This window comes from Vitis vinifera, chromosome 14 (genome assembly GCF_030704535.1).
Source record: "Vitis vinifera cultivar Pinot Noir 40024 chromosome 14, ASM3070453v1".
NCBI lineage: Eukaryota > Viridiplantae > Streptophyta > Magnoliopsida > Vitales > Vitaceae > Vitis > Vitis vinifera.
The window spans coordinates 18168241-18186249 of NC_081818.1; the positions used below are offsets into that span (position 1 = coordinate 18168241).

At 33.7% G+C, this 18009-nt stretch overlaps 1 protein-coding gene across 2 annotated transcripts in view; it reads left to right on the forward strand.

Moving 5' to 3' along the window:
- LOC100267400 (uncharacterized) overlaps positions 1-14989 on the forward strand; it is a 42939-nt gene extending 27950 nt beyond the window's left edge. The window contains exons 5-13 of one of the 2 annotated variants that reach the window (XM_002272676.5): positions 213-342; positions 998-1221; positions 1327-1419; positions 1497-1568; positions 9222-9254; positions 12437-12577; positions 12820-12876; positions 14494-14586; positions 14662-14989. In XM_002272676.5, the coding sequence (XP_002272712.1) occupies positions 213-342; positions 998-1221; positions 1327-1419; positions 1497-1568; positions 9222-9254; positions 12437-12577; positions 12820-12876; positions 14494-14586; positions 14662-14706 (888 nt within the window). In that variant the 3' untranslated portion in view covers positions 14707-14989. Of the gene's footprint in view, positions 1-212; positions 343-997; positions 1222-1326; positions 1420-1496; positions 1569-9221; positions 9255-12436; positions 12578-12819; positions 12877-14493 lie in introns of both variants that reach the window. The other variant, XM_059742604.1, reaches the window with a different exon arrangement.
- Positions 14990-18009: the final 3020 nt, after the last annotated feature.

An 18009-nucleotide genomic window follows, 5' to 3' on the forward strand; every position in this document is an offset into this window, starting at 1 on the left:
CGTTGAGGAAAATAAAAACAAAAAACAGATGTAGTTAAATCAAACTGCTGCCATTGTTTTTAAGGTAAGACATTCTTCTTGAACTTGAAACATTGCTTTTTGAATGAAAACTATTGTGGCATAAGGATAGATCCTGTTGAGCTAAATTTTTGGTATGGTTGTATCTTCATATGTATTCTGATTCTTCTACTTCTTACTTTTATTATTTTAAGGAAGAGAGATATTGTCAATCAGTAAAAAGTTTGGAGTTCGACAGAGAACTCGGTCCTTATACACTAAGTCAGTATGGAGATTGGAAGCGGCTATCTAACTCCATTACAAAGACTACCATTGAACGAATTGGTATGCACTGTTTAGCTACTTCAAAGGCTCTTCATATCACAGTTTGGTTGAGACTGCCTTTAGAAGTTTCTTTGGTATTGATTGCTTACATTTGTGCTTTGATTCCTTGAAAACTTGTATTTTCTGGAATTGTAGTTGCTTCATTCATTTTCTTCATTTGGTAACTCTCTGTCTCTGTCTATGAAAAACCTGTTTTATTGGGAAAAGGAAAAGGAAAAGGAAAAGGAAAAGGATATGGAAAAAGCCAACACGATTTCTCAAAAGCATCATCTGCATTGAATGGTTTGATATAATTATGTGCATTTATTAAGAGGGATATAAGGAAGAACAAGGCTAAATCAAGGAAAATATTTGGACTTGGATGTATGGAGGCAGCACAGACAGCTTCAATATTAATTATTTTTTATACATTTCAACATCATATTTTAACCTAAGATCTATTGAAGTCAGCCCACTCCTCCATCACCTGAGCTAAGGCCCAGGTGTGGATTAGGCAGACGGTTGAAACAGACGGGAAGGAATCATAAATATCTTACATATAGGAAGAATAAGGTTTTATCTACCTATTAAATTATTCAATCTGCATATTATGCCAATTCCTGAGAAGTGTATTAGACCACAGCCTTTCATTTTAAATGATTCATTCAATTTACAGAGCCCATTGGAGGAGAAATTACAGTTGCACATGAATCGGAGATGGTCGGAAACACTCCTAAAACATCAATGGAAAAAGCTCTAGATCAGCAGTTAAGGAATAGTAAATTTTCTAAGTCTGCCGACAAATCTCAAAAGAGAGGATGCTATTACACATCAATTCCCCGTGTTATAAAGCGCAAAGGAATCCATGGACAAGAATTAACGTCTTTGAATCTTGACAAGGTAATCATTAGTGTACATGATTTCTGAAGCATCATTACAACATGACAATCCTTTTACACTCTGTAGTTTTTGCTGATATGGGCAATTAATAAACTGGTCTTCCAGACACAGTTATTAGAAAGCATACTGATGAAGGATTATGGAGGTTCTGAAGACCTACTTCTTGGAGAGCTACAATTTGCTTTTATTGCATTTTTGGTATGCACAATTCAATATGATATGCTCCTGTGTTGATTAATTTTGTTGGATCTTTACACTAATCAAAACTTTGGCAGATGGGGCAATCGCTTGAAGGATTTCTTCAGTGGAAATCTTTAGTTAGCCTTTTATTTGGCTGCAATGAAGCTGTAAGTATTGTTTCATTTTCTAGTCTTCCCTTGAATTAGGAACTCTTATGCAAGATTGAATTTTTTTTGTTGCCATACACAATTATTAATATATGTCAAAGCTTCAAACCTGCTCTGTCAAAATATGGACAGCCTTTTGCATGGAACTTTGAGAGGCTAACTAGTATGCTGGGGTTTATATTTTAAGTTTTGTTACATGTACAATAATAGTTCCATGGACTGAAGTATGTTGGAGATTGCTTGAGAATTTTGTTTTTCACTTATCTCCTTCATTAAGGAGTTGACATCTTCCTCCCCCTTTCTTATCTTCTTCCTATTAATAATATCTTGACATTTACTTTTTTATAATAGCTTGTGTTTTATATCTTTTCAAATTTATTCTAGATTTTCCTGTGTGTGCCTTTGGATTTGTAATTGGGCCTTTTTGGTTAGTTGTTGGCTTTGCTTTCTTCAATTCCTTCTTTCTTTCTTTTGACTGCTGTTATCAGCCTTGAAGGATAATTCTCATCTTTTCTGTGCTTTTGATTTATGATTCACTGATTTGTTATTTCTTCTTAAAGGGACATTATTTTATAAATCTTAAATTGGCTAGTTAACCTTCTCATTTGGCTACAGTGAAGTTGTAAGTGTAATTCCATTGCTATCTTTCCCTTGATTTAGGAAGCCCTATGGAAGATTGTGATTTTTTCTTTGTAACCATACTAATATATGGTTAAAACCTTGCATCGGCTCTGACAACTATGGACAGCCTTTTCCATGGAACTTTCAGAGGCTGACAAGTTGGTTTTATATTTTATGTTTTATTGGATAGACAATAGAAAATCTTCCGAGTGTTTGGAGACTGAAAATTTTGTTTTTCACCTTTCTCTTTCATTAACTCTCTTAAGTGGATATTTTCCTCCCCCTTATATTATTTTCTTCATCCTGATAATTTTTTGACATTTACTTCTTTACATCAGCGTATTCTCAAATTTTATTAGGAGCTTCTTTGATAGGGAACTGGAGCTTGTTAGCCTTTTTATGCAGCAGTTAGAAGTTAGAAGCAGTATCGGTTTCCAGTGGTGTTGAGGATAGATCAGTGTATCTTAAGAGGGCATGTTTTCTATTTGATCCTCCTAGAAAATTTTCTTGTTTCAGTTAGGAACTTGTCATTTTCAGGGAAGCATATTTGGGACTCTAAAGTGCCTTCAACAGTTAATTTCTTTGCTTATGAGTGTGGAAAAAATCCTGATAATTGATCAGCTTAAGTGACATGGTTGGACTATATTTAATGGTCCAGTTGATGCAAACAAACCGAGAAATCTGCTCATATTCTAATTCATTGTGGTTGAGCTTCTAGCTTGTGGTCTTCAGTTTTCTCCCTGTTTGTTATGGGCTCTTCTCCTGGCTGCTAGGGATATTCTACTCGGTTGGCATGGCATATTCCTGAGTAAAAGATTCAAGGCAGTATGAAAATTAGCTCCTGTATGTTTGTTTTGGAGATACAAAAAAGAAAGGAATAGGAGAAGTTTTGATGGTTTGAAGTAGCCGATTTTGATTATGCAGAAAGCCTCAAGTAAACAATGTCTTTGTGGGCTATAGGTGCAGTACTGGATGTTGATCTGTCTTTCGTCAACTGTTGGCAAGTGTTGTATTTAACCAGCTGGGTTGTGCTTTTCTCTTGAGTTAGTATTTCATGTGCTAGGACAAAATCTCTGGTCATAAAGAAAACAGATCCAATAGCTTTGAGCAACAATGTAAAAAGTAGCTCTGGGCAACCTAACGCATCTATGACCTATCCGGATGAAGATAGCTAAGATAAGGCAACTCTGGGCAGCTAAATGAAAGGATAACTCTAATAAGGCAGCCACATGGAAAACATATTCAGTAGCTTTGAACAACTATATAAAAGGTAGCTTTGGACGAACTAAGGCATCTATGAGCTATCCAAATGAAGATAGCTATGACAAGGTAGCTCTGGGCGACAAGAAAACAACTAAATGAAAGGATGCTGTGATAAGGCGGCTTTGGGAAACCATAGGGAAAATACATGCAATAGCTCTGATCAACTATATAAAAGACTTTGGACAACCTAAGGCATCTATAGCCTATCTGAATGATGATAGTTAAGACAAGGGATGATAGATGTGTTGTAAAGGCCTAAGACTGGTGAAATGTGGTTGTCGATACCAAAGTGATAAGTGATTTGTGGAGACATAAGGCTGATGAAATATAATTGTAGAAACAAAAGAGATAGGTGGGAGGGAGACCTAAGGTTGACGAAACTGCAGTCATAGAGACAAAATAGACATAATGGATGACGTGGTCATGAGGGACCAAAGTGAGGAGGTCTAATAAAGAATATATCTTGCCTCAAGAAAGAATGCCAATAGAACTAAATATCTATATACTAAGATGCAACAAAAATTCCAATCAAAGAAAAAAAAAAGATGCAACAAAATCGAATAATGGCACAGAGAAAAAATTGACAAAAATCTGTGAAGTCAATGAGTACACCAAGCCATGATATGAGATCATTAAGAATAAAGACTTGACAATCCACAAGGCCTTGTCATCATGGAAATACTGAATCCATAAGCCTAGACATATATAAGAGCTCAACTAGTGAAGCAAATTTGGGCTATATCCATCTATTGAGTGTGTAGAAAAAGTCAACAAATAGCATGTTTAAACTAATGAGTAGGCCTCGAGGTAAGAATACAATGGTTTGGATATTCTGAAGTTGATATGAGAGTGAAGGCCACGAGAGTTGAATGCCAGGGTATGAAGCAAAGGAGAGTAGGTATTCAAATCTAATCAAGCATGATGAGGACACTAAACCCAAAATATCATCCATCCAAGCATCATCCAACACCTTAACAGCAAAGCAGTTCGTCTGAAGAATACACCCATAAGAAAATACTATGAGTTCCATCAATATCTCCCAAACAAACTCTCATCGCAAAGAGAGGACATAATACCATAAAAAACATGAACTCTCAAATACAAAGGTATGCCCTAGTATGCAAAAGAATCAAAGCAACTATGCTTAAATCACAAATGGTGAAGTTTCAAAACATTTGACGCAAGTCATTGACAGTCAAAGCTCTCAACAATAAGGCTATTCCCCAATGTGAAATCAATCCATCAAGATCTAATGTTGTAATCATGTCCTCAAACCACACATGCCCTTAAAAGGAACTCCATCACATGAACTCAATCTATGAACCAAAGCAATCAAACTTTGTAAATCCACCAAAAGATTAGAAGAAAGGCTATGCCTCTATGCCAGGCTAGTTTAGCCATCCAACATGTGGTGTATCAATGAACAAACCTCAAAACCATAAGGTCTTATTTGTGCATCAAGATGACTGAGCTCCATTAAATCAACAAACAACTCATAGAAAAGGCTATGCCTTAGTGTAAAGCTAACCTATGCGTCTAACATGAGGCATATGCATGAACAAACCTGAAAACCATTATGTCTCATGCGTATATCAAGATTATTGAGCTCCATGAAACAAACAAACAACTCATAGAAAAGGCTATGCCCCAATATAGGGCTAACCTAAACATCCAACACAAAATGAGTATTTGAAGATCCCTCTCACTCCAAGCAAAAACCAAAACAAGAAACATCCATATCTTTGTAGAGACCAAACCCCAAGACTCCCCCAAAATCTTCCCTAGGGTGAGTAAAACAACCAAGTAGGTGTTGTTGAGTAAGACACGTGATCCCATGGCCTTAGGGTGGTCTTAAGACATTGGGACAAAACCTAGGCTAAGGTAAAATGGGTAGAAGAAATGAAGGAAAACTAAGCTCTGAAAACCCCGATGTAAAAATGTCATGAGCCATGGACTAAGATAAGAATCAAAGAACGTACATAGAGAATATCGCTACACATCAATAAGAAGGATGACATAAGGATGGGCAAATATGAAACCAACAATGATTGATGGAATGACCTAACGAGCAAAAAGAAGGTTATCAAGACTCACAAAAAATGATGGGAAGGATAAAAGTTTGATCAGGAAAGACCAAGCAACCAAAGTATCTTAAAGAAAGGAGCATAATACATGATAGGCTCAACAAATGGAACAAACTCAAAAGAAGACCAAATCACTCACTAAGACACAAAAGAAACCATACTATGAATAAATACGAAGGGTAAGGATCATGAGACCCTATGGATACAAACATACTAGATGGACATAGTTGGAGGTTATCATACAAGCTCATACATGCATTTGTTTTTTCTTTTTCCATTTTTGACACTCAAAAATGGGTATCAAACTATCTCTCAAAATATACATCTCAACCACTAGGTCAAGATACTCCTTTAGGTCTTAATCAAACATTTATGCTCACAAACAACATGAAGATAGATGGCTCCTCTCAATGCAAGGGAGGATGAATAGTCTCCACTAAATGAATATCAAATGACTTAAGGCGATAATGACATGGAGTGATTTAAACAAGATATAAGCACAAAGGGATAAACTATGACAAAGCCAATGAAGAGATAATAAAGAGAATTCATACTGAAGAAGTTGGAAAGATGTGTCCACTAAACTCATGGCTCTGAAACCTCTAAACACAACACCAAACCACTAGAGAGGCCCTTATGTGGGTGATGAAAGGTAAACTGAGTGAAAAAAGAAAAAGAAAAATGTCTAATGTATGTCAAGCTTGATGGTCTACTAAGTGATCATGTGGAACCAAGGTGTATAGGGTATAAAGCTACAAAAAAATGAAGGCTACCCATCCTCTTAACCATGGTCTCAAACATAATATTTCTTCAGTTAGTCTAGATTGGTTGGCTTTGAGAATAGGTTTCCATCTGGATTCATCAATTATGCATCTCTCCCTAAGATCAACCCTTTAATGATATGTGATCCACTCTAAGCACTCCACAACAAAACAAGGATGCTCCTCATAGTCACCCAAATACTCAACCATCTCAAATGAAATCTGCTCACTCATTCCAAACTATCTCAAACCATATGAAACTCAGTCTAAATATCACGAGGAGATAAAGACCAAACGCTCAACTATACTTGAATAATAATCACTCAACTCCTCATCTTGTGGGATCCACACTGGGCTCAATCCCCCCTAGATTTACCTAATCAAATTGGAATTGGGTAAAGAATAGGGTAAGGAACAACTTTTGAAGATAAAATAAATGAGCTAAAGGATAAATATGGCGAGGTATAGGATATGAGTAATGGGATAAAATAACGTACAAGGCCATAAAACAAGCAAGACAAACATCAATGAAAAGCATGAAATGAATAGTATGCATCTGAATGAACACACACAATGTCATGTGCATGTGGATGAAATAGAGGGTGTACTCCCCCTTTTTTATAATCTATCTATCCATCCATCTATCTAATGGTCTAGCTTATTACAAAATCTCTCCAATTCTAAGTGAAATGTTATTATGCAATGGAATCCTGCTTCAAATGGCAATTTTGAGAGATGTTATGGTGAATATCATATGCTCTAGTACTTATCAAAAAATATCATATGCTCTAGTGCTTTACTTTTGATATTATACATGTCTCCCAAAAATACTTCACTTGTGTAGATAGGCCGATATTGCTACATATTGACTGAGTTGTATTCATCTTGGCGATGACTACGATGAGTTTGATACATGTGTTGATATCTAACAATTTAGCAATAACTCAATTTTTGACTCAAAAATATAAATCATTTGTCTTGACTAACTCATGAGATGACTTGAATTCACAATACCATAACTTAAATCTAATGAAAATGGGAAGAAAAAAAAATTATCTCTATATATCTCAAAGATTCCCTTCATCAATCAAGAAAAGATGCCTTAATCCATGAGTAGGAACAAGAAATTCAAATTGATTTATTTTGAAATCTTTTTTTATCAATCACCTTTTTATTATTTTCATCTTTTTATTTTCAAAATATACCAATTATCAAAAAGCGGTATTGGATGTAAAAATTAATATAGTAATGTTTTAAAGAAAATTAATTCTTAACACTATTATAAGCCAATTTTGTGATTTTATAACTATTAAAATTATGTTAAATGTGATATATGTTTATTATTAATTTGTTGAGTCATACGATATCGATTCAAGATATCGAGCTCAATGTATCTTGAAACCTATAGAGTCAACAACCAATACCATGATCAACTATGAGTCTTAGAGCAGTTACTACCTTAAAGCAACTCGAACACATATTATATATCCTTAATTTCTTGAAGCAAGGATCATTAGCAAGCAAGACATAACTCTCACCCTCTATTTTGTCCTTTGGTTCTTCATTTTCTAGTTGTTAATCTAAGACTTGAGGAAGTTTGACCTCGAATGACTTAAGCTTAATTTGAGCCTTGGCTTTGACTTTTTACTTGACTCCAAGTTTTGTCTTAATTTAGGTCTTGGTGTGATTTGGACCTTGGCATGACTATGAATAGGTGTAACTTAGGTCGTGACATCACTTCAGCTTTGGTGTGAATTGAGCTTTGACTTGATTTGAATAGATTGAAGAAATCTTTTGTAGATTTCGATCTTAAAGTTTGAAATTTGAGGCTTTATAGACCTAGAAAATTTGAAGACACTTCGAAGAAATTGAAGATTCGTTAAAGTCTACTTTGAAGATTTGAAAAATGTTTAGATCTCCCTTGAAGAGCTCCCCTCCAACTCTTGTCTTTTGTCTTGGCTTGAAAGCTTTAGAATTTGATTACTTAGAAATATTATTTCTTAATTTAAGTTAATATTTGGGGAGATTTAAAAGACCATGTTTGGTAGTCTTATCTCTTTAAAATATTAGTTTAAATTAGAAATAATATTAAGGAAATTGGAAAGATTATATTTGGTAGTCTTGAATTAACTTCTTTATAAGACTTGATAATTACTTCTGCAATTATCAAATTTACATTTTCTGTTTCTTCTAACAATTTATATTTTAATTGTCAAAATATATTTTCTCTTTGTTTAAATGAAAGACACTTTTATTCTCTTTTTGTGAGACCCATGTTGTACATGACATTATTTTATTAGTAGATAATTTATGCCATGTAGCAACTTTTAACTGGTCACAATACAGAAACACAACTTAAGTGACACTAAAACCTCATTTTGTTTGAAACATAGACTAAACTGACTAGCATGAAAGTTTTTCTAGGGTTAGTATATGCCACATCTGCATTCAATATCATCCTCTCCATAGGTTTTACTACTCATTTATAAGGAAATATGATAATTGTGAAAGGTAGAATAACCCAGTTTCAAGATCATCATCTTGATAAACTTTATTGTAAATTTTATTATTTCAAAATATAATAATTGTTGAAAGCTAGATGGCAGAACCTTTAATATCAGGGGTTATAGAAAGCTGTTTCTTGTAGGGATGATAATCTGATTTGACCATTGAAAAACTTGGGAATTTCTGGTACACCACTCCATTATAGTTTTCTTAGCATTTGAATTCTTCTATAAAAAATTCCTTCTTGACTTCTTTTTGAAACTTAAATTATCTTTCTTTATATGAGTAACTAACTGACTTGTTGGATCATGGTCAGATGGTTTTTTTGTTTCATTGTTTAAAAAAATTTTAAGATCTTCCTGTAAATTTCTTGAAGTCTGATGTATTATGTGACAATGCTTTCGTTTATGTTGATGCAGCCTTTTCATACAAGGAGTCTGCTGTTTACAAAGGTAATATTCCGAAATGTACCATTCTCTAGAATCGTCCTTGTTACTACATTGAGAATGCAAAATTATGATGAAATCTGATGAAACCTAAAAAGCAACTAAACTTATGGTATATGCTAACCATTTAGAAGCAGATACATGTTGCTCTGAAATTCCTCAGTGAAGTCTCATCTTCTCCGCCATATCTTCCCCTAATCCATCAGTCTTCATGTCTACTCCACAGCCTTGTTTCTTATTGCCCTTCACCTTGTTGTCCAAATGCCTTCAACTCGAGCCAAGTAACCTTTCATTGTCACAACCATCAGGTTCACATTGCCAAAGTATCTTATTGACTTCCTGATGCGTCCACATAGCTGGAAAAGAACTCCTTTAAGTAGAAATTCAGAAGATAATTCTAAAGAAATATTCGTTTTAATTGAATAAATAATAATCCCATAAGAAAACATTTTATGTGTGTGTGTTGGGGGGTGGGAGGACATCTACAATGAAAGCATGTCCAATGTCCAAAACCTAAGTAACAGCCTGTGCAAAGACTAAATCATAGGGAGCGAAGCAGACAGCTCCCCGTCAAACTAAGGAAAATTTTGATGAATTCACGCATCACAGAAGCAAGAAAGGTTTCAAGAAGTGATTTTACCCCTCAGCTCTGTGAGATCTGTCTATACTTAAAGAAATCCTGAGGTTCATTTTGATCCAGATTACCGAAAGGACTATGCTCCTATAACCCTTATAGAAATTCTAAGGTCATGTTTGGTTATTTGGATAAGGTAAGGTAGAATATATATATATATATATATATATATATATATGTATATACCACAGCATATTATTTCTAGTGGGTTATGATACCTTAGGATGTTATATCTAGTGAATGGTAATATCTAAGGATATTATATACAATGAGATATGCTATATTCTATCAATGCTTGGTTTGTCAAAAGAATAAAAATAAAAAGGAAAACATGTTTCATGCTAATATTTAGTATTTTCTAAATAGAATATATTACTTCCCGATGTTTGATATTAAAAAAATATAAAATATATTTCATATGTAGCATTGTTTGGAGATCTCTCAACAATTTTTTTAATTGATAATTTTATTTCTTTATAAATAATATTAATAATTAAAATGTTTAAAATTTTATAACTAAAAAATATCACATTTTTGAACCAAAAATTATATCTTTTAATTAAAATCTGATGTTTTGTAAAGTAATAGATAAAAAGAACTATATGAACCATGAGATATACATATTTCATCCCTTTAAAAAACATGGATAAATTGTCTCATCACTTATCTTATTTGATTATCAATTAAACATGGGATAAGATAAAAAGTTTGGATAATATATTTATATTGGTCAGCCAAACATAAGATAAGATATTTTATCTCACCTTTTATCATACCCCATGTAATATCTAGTCAACTAAACATGACCTAAAAAGCTATAGCCAACTTATTTGCAATTCTTCTTGCAGCCATCCTCTGAGTGTCCATCAAACTGAATATGTGTTGCCAAAATCTGTAACTGCACTGAAAATGGAGAAGCAAGTGGTATACAGATTCTTTACTCTTTCTGCAAACATGTTTCAATGCCTGACAGCTCCTAAGGATCTCCCCATATAAAATGGATCAATAGTATTCACTTTCTTATGAGCTGTTAACTAAGTGAAAGCTTTGACCTTTAGTTGGGTTTTAGAAATTCAAAGCATTTTAGCTAGCAGAAGTGAAGTTTGGTATCCTTCTAGGAAAGAAAAGAAGTGCCTGACATTTTCAAGGAGCAAATTTCTATCTGGGATGGGGGTAAGAAGATGCAATCTAAGAAAAAAAGAACTGCCAATTCTCTGTTCTCCTGCAGTCCTGCTCATTGATGTTTTCTAAGAAAGTCTAGGTGTAAAGATGGAGAGTGATTGGAAACTAAATATGATGAAGAAATTGCATAGTTTCTTCTTGAAAGAGCATATAACTGAGGGTAGGTAGATCTAAACAGAAAATTACCCTTCCAAAGATCTTCCCAGAGTCAGATTTTAGATATGTTGCAAACAAAGAACCCAGTTTGAGGAATAGCTTTCCATTAAGTAGTTTTGACTCCAAAGATAGTGTCCAACCATTAGGCTACATTTATATTTACTTTTGATAACATAGTACCAGAGATCTGCCGGTGTTGAATCTCCACTACCATTTATGCATCTCTCACCTTATGAAATGCTGTCTAGAACCTTCCCATCACATACAGAAACACTACATTACTTGAAGCAAGAAAGTTATCTACACTAGCTAAAACTCTTAATTTGACTTGAAAAGATTATGTTGTCTCCAGTCATAGGTATTAGGGGCGTTAGGGCTAAATTCAAAATGTGCTTGATATGTATTATTGGTCTACTACCTAAAAGCTTAAGCTTTTAGGAAAATTAGTAGTCTAACATCATATCAAAGCCTTGTTTAGTAGGAGATCATGTGTTCGAACCTTACTGCATGATTATTTATTGGGTTCACGTACAAACCCAAAGAAAGCTATCCATGAGGCAGGTTATTAGGGTCAAAGCCTAAATGCTTTTAATATACATTATCGACCTATAACCTTACAATCTAATCTTTTAGGATAGGCGTTGCCATCACTCATCGCACCACCAAAAATATTCATATGTTGGCCATGATAGTTCTTCCCAATAGTCTTCAAACTATATTATGCTCATCCATTGCAGTGGAGATTTATAAGTGTTCTTTCTTAACAAACAAAAGGTTGAATCAGCAATATGTTGCATGGTTTTAGATGGCTGACAGAAGTAATGCTCTGCTTTCCAAACCTCATTATTACCTTCCTTTTTACCTTCTCATTTCTTTTGTTGTTTGATCACTCTGAAAACCCTAAACAGCATCCTTATTGCATTCCAAGCACCCAGCCATAACACCCACACCATAACACCCACACCCTTTTCTTCCATAAGGCATTTTTTTGGCATCTTCTAGGTTATAGAAAGAAGCCAAACCCACTTTTCTCTATAATGGATAGATTCAAATCCTTAAAGTAACTAGATACTATTGGTTCACTTCTCCTATATAAACCAATCTGAATGAAAAGATAATCAAATTTGGAGGTGTGTTCCACATTGATGTACCTCTTAAGCCTGCTGGTAAGAATTGCTTCTGCATACTAATATCTAAGTTTTGATGTGTCTTGCAGTTTATTAGAGTTATCTACTATCAGCTGAAGTTTGGATTTCAAAAAGACCAGACTGGTTCTAGTAATGTGGAGAAGGAATCATCATTATTGTTGGATGAGTCGTGGTTATCTGCCGATAGCTTTTTGCACCACTTATGCAAGGTAGTTGCCTTGATAAAATCATTATTTATGCAAGGTGAAACCAGTATGCTGGCTTTGTTTGCACAATGTAGCTTACACTATCTCCTACTTGCTGACTTTTTATTGTTCAATTCATGCTTTCTCCCAAGAGGGTAAAAAATCAATATCCAGTCATTTTGATTCATTGAATGAATTTTGAGTTGATTGAACTACTTATTGATTTTCCATTTGCCTGGACATTGGCAACTGACTGGGAATTGCAGGATTTCTTTTCATTGGTGCAAGAAGCCTCAGTTGTTGATGGAGATCTACTGTCCTGGGTGTGTATTATCATCCTGGTTCTTGTCCTTATGCATTTGCTTGCTCTTCATACTTTTTCTCCTTCAGTAGAAACAAATCATTCTCCTGCAAACCAAAGAATATTAAGGGCTTGTTCGGTAACTATTCTTGAAAATAGTTTTCTAATTTATAAAACACATTTGACAAACTTGACTGAAAACAGTTTTTTCAGAATTTGTTCCAAAAACAGGTTTGTCTTCTAGAACCAATTTGTGTGTTTTCAGTTGTATTTTGTAAAGTGCTCCGAGCAACCATTAAAATGATAGAGAATACTTTGAAAACTTTTGCATTGTACATAAATGTACAGTACCTTCATTGATAATAAGCTGAAAAAACTATTTTTCATATTTTAGTTCCCAAAAAAAATTTTGTTCCTCAAAACAATTGAGAATTGTTTCTAAGATCAGTTCTCAAAAACTGTTTTTTGCGAATTGTTTTCGAAAGCATTCCCAAACAAGCTGTAACTTTCTTGCTATTCTCCAATGACTTCTATTATCATATTCTCATATTCAAGCTTTAATAAGATATTTGCTCTAGCTATTGTTGTAACTGGCTTCTAAAAGGACATGCATGCTTTTAAGATACACACATTTTAGGGGGGGAAATAACTTACAACAAGGGCATCTTTGTTCTTAAATAGAATCTCTTTCAATGAGCACTGAAGTACCACTTATGCTCCAATTTTTTATACAAGCATTGTTCTTTATAAATAAATCTCTAGTATTTATCATGGTAGTGGATCAGATGTGTTTTGAGATTGAGACATGGATTAATGGCCCTTTAACCATAGGTGTTGAGAAGGCCTTCTCCTTTGGATTGAGCCTGGTGGTAAATGAAGTTAATATTTATCAGCTGTCCTGTCATTCTTATTGCTGGATACTTTCAAAGAACAAACAAAATATTTTCTTATTCTCTTATTTGGTCTCCACGTTTTTTTCCTTTGTCAATTGACTACTATCTTCATTTGATCATCCTCCCTCATCTCACCTCCTTATTTTTATGAAACAAAAATCAAATCAAGATTCTTGGATATTTTGAATGTTAACCTTCAAGTTCAGGTAATAACATGTGTTGGATGTTGATAGTTTTAATCACCCTCGAGTTTTCAAACATATCTGGGCAGAAACAAACGTCACCAAATGATAATTTTCCTAAGTTCACCTTTCTAATCTAACTTTTGTATGGCATAAGCAGTGAGCTGCTTTCCAGAAATAAGTTTGTAAGCAGCCTAAAACAACAGTAGTCTATGTTTTAAATCTCTGGAGTAGAGTGTAAATATACCGTCCCTGATTTAAGTCTCTCGACTCAGAGACAACATCACATTGGATGTTTGAACGTCAAATGAACTGAACATTGAAATGGAAGTTGAAATTATAGGTGGTTCCTCCATGCTATGAAGTTTTCTGTGTTTTAAAGGACCAACTGGTTTGCTGCTTTTATTTTATTAGAACTCATCAAAGTGATGTCCCCTTAAATAATTTGGAGTTGAGAATAGAATGATGGAGATTCTAATTTCATTCTCCAAAATTCCAGTCACATTATGCTCACTAAATCATGACGATGGGAAATCCTAAGTTTGATGTTTATAAATTCTGCAGACAAGGAAACTCAGAGACTTGCTTGAGAACACACTGGGATGGGACTTTCAGCAGACCAGCACAGTGGATGGACTGTATTGTGAAGAAGATGAGGTTAGTATAACATTCCACCATAGTGGAAGTATGCCCACTTTGTATCTATCCTTATTGAATGCTCTCTCTATCCAGTTTGCTCCTGTTGTTGAGATGTTGGAGGACCCAAGTGAGCAATGAGGCTACAGCTTCTTAGACATGGACACACGAAATCCATAAATAATGAGTTCAACAAAAACCTGAGAAGACAGCATCTAGGGCATGCGAATGATATCCTGTTCTAGCGTCTTTGGGAGGTGACTGATTGATCAAACATAACATGTGACAGCTTTCTCAGTCTATACAAAATCCTCACCTCTTTCATTTTGTAAAGCCATAGATTTATTAGCAGTGCAGATAATTTTAAAATATGTCTGGATCAATAATGTGGAGTTTAAGGGAATTGAGACTTTTGCTTGTTTCATGTTTGTGCAGCAGGGTTGGGGTTGGGGGTTGTTGGCTTAGACTTCTTGCAGAGTTGCTGATTTGAGACAGCTTCCTGATATATGGTGACTAATTTCTAAAGAAGAGATTATGTTAGATTGATAAGAAAAGAAAAAATTTGTAAAGAAAAAACATAATGGGAAGTTTGAAACATGATTCTTGGAAAATTGTTTTCCAAATGGTTTTTTTTTTTTTTCACTTCGCTACCGTAATCTACAATATATACGTACACACTATTATCAACTGTAAATTTTATAAGAACATATAAGGAACATGATAAATAGGTCTTTTCAAATTTAATCTTTGAAAAAAATATTTTCTTTCACCAAATATAAAGCATATGTAAAATGATGAAAATGCCCACTTCTTTTACATATTATACATATTGGGATAGTGAGTATTGTAGTTTGTTTATTAGTAATTTTATTCTTTTTCATTCTAGCTTTTGAATTTGTTTAGATAATAACTTACTCTCCATTGAAGATTTGAGGTTGTTATTTAATCAATTGGATCATTACAGGTAAGTTTGAAGAGGGTTGAGTAAAAGTTTCTTTGATGAGGTAGGGTAGAATTGGAAGTTTTAATTGAATTAAAATGTTTTAATTAATTTGAGAAGAATTTTAAAAGATTTTTTTTTCAAAGAATAAAAATAATTTGAAAATGAATTTTAAATTAAGGATTTAAAATTAAGAATTTAAAAAAAAATCAAATCTTTTTTAATTTAAAATATGAAATCTTTACAAATCCTTTTAAATTTTCAAATTGTTTTTAACAAAATATGATTTTCAAATTGATTCCAATCTACTAAGTTGTCTCTTAAATATATCCTACCTAAATGGGTTTTAGGAGACACGGTGAGAGAGAATCAATTAACTTCCCTTATCATTCTTAATCTCTCAAGAAAGATTCAAAAATTGGATCTTGGGTTGTTAAAAGAATTTGAATCCCTTTAGTGAGATTGAGAGAAATCCACTTAAACATTGGAGGTGTTGCATCGTGGACATGGATCAAAGTATAGGTGTTGGAGAGTAAGTCTTTAGGGTAAAGCAGTTTGGTAAATCCATTTATTTTGATATCAAATAGAAGATCATAGATTAGAGGCCTTAGACCCCATAGTTTATTATCTCCACAGTTAGTGTGAGGGTTTTTCACATAAAAACTCTTATGTCCTTTGTTTATGTGTTTGATGTTTGACTATTTTATTTACCCCTAATATATCTTAGAATTAAATTGAGTTAATAATTCAACTCTTTTGTTATAATTTTTTAAAATACACTCATTCAACCTCCTCTAGGTGTTACCCTACTGGACAACCGTTTTTCAATATCCATTCATTAAACCTTAATCCTCCCTCTTTCCTTACTATTCTCCTTTTGTTCAACTTTCATGAACTTGCGGCCAAGAAGATTTGATCAGCATAAGGACGTCTAACCTTGGAGTTCCATATGCCTTTCATGTTGTTTGGTATTGAAGCTCCATTGAACAACACATTTGTGACAATGACCAACTTAAGACCCAAGTATTTCATCTGTATTAATGCTTCTCAACTAATTGGAGGGTGACCATAAATTGTAGCCATGAAGTTAATCAACTAATCGAGATGTCTTTCATGTTATTTGGTCTCAAAGAATACATTAATTTTTTATCCTTTTTTTCCCCACATGCTTTTTTATCTCTTTATATCCTCCATGTTCTTCTTTTCTTGTATTAAATATAAAACATATGTGAAGTGACAAAAATACCCTCTTCAAATGTTCTTTATCACATCCACCCATAAAATCATAACTTTTCTTCTTTTTTTTATTTCCTTTCATTGCATTGTGTTCCCTTTTCTTTTTTGTTTTTCAACTTTTTTGTATTTATTTTTATTTTTATTTTTTAGAGGGTGTATAAATTTCATGCTATATAACCACAAAAATTCGATCAACATAAAGGGTGTCCAACATTTTGTTTCTAGATGTCTTTGGCCTATGTTAGTCATCATGAAGTTCCAAATGTAATAATTTTTTCTTTTTTTTTCTTTTTTTTTCTTACTCTTTTTTTTAAAAAAAAAAATTATTATTATTTTTTAAAGAAATTTTTTAATATTATAAAAATAGGGAAAATTATATAACAACCCACATTTTTCATGTAACTTACCTTGTTTTTTCGCCTACTATATCCCAAAAAGATTGAGTCTCTAAAAGCAAGACATGATATAACAAAGTTAAACTTAACTATCCCTTTGCTATCCTTTTGGTATGTTGACATTTATTTTAGCATTCAGTCCATATTTCTTACATTGTATATGACTTGGGTGTATTAAGAGTTGCACAAGAAATATAAGTCATGGGTTCCTTGTAAGTAGATAAGTTGTCCATAGTTAGTTCATAGATTTGAGCAATCTAGTAGAGATTGTAGTGTATCACCTTCTAATTGGAAGAATGACTTGTCTTGGCAGTCGGAATAGGTTTTCCATGGTGAGTGCACTAATACATGTGATACACACTGGATGGGACCTACGGTGAATTATGAAGCAAGGCTATCAATTTTCATGAATCACCAAGCTACTATACTACATGAACTCTCAACCTTGAGAGGATATTGAGTTTGTGCCAAAATCAACAAGAGGCTTTGACTTATGGGTAAGACCCTAAAGTGGTCATATATCCCTATAGATTGGGTCGCTATTGATGGAGGTCGGTGACAACAAGTATTCCCAATATAGACACCATGATATCTCATGGGATTGAAATAATATGTCCCCTTGGGTGATACAAAGGACATATGATCATGAAATCTATGGCTACAATAAGTCCTTTAACATATGCTCCTTGGAGTTAGAGTATGTTAGTTGATCACATAACAAGTGTGATCTATAACTCAAGAATTTGAGAGGTAATCTTAATAGGTGATAGCACTACCTTGTTAGATTACAATACGAGTTCATGGAGAGTCTGCATGTAGTGAATAGTAGGTTACAAACTCAAGCACTTGGTGTCTTATTGTCAAATACATAAG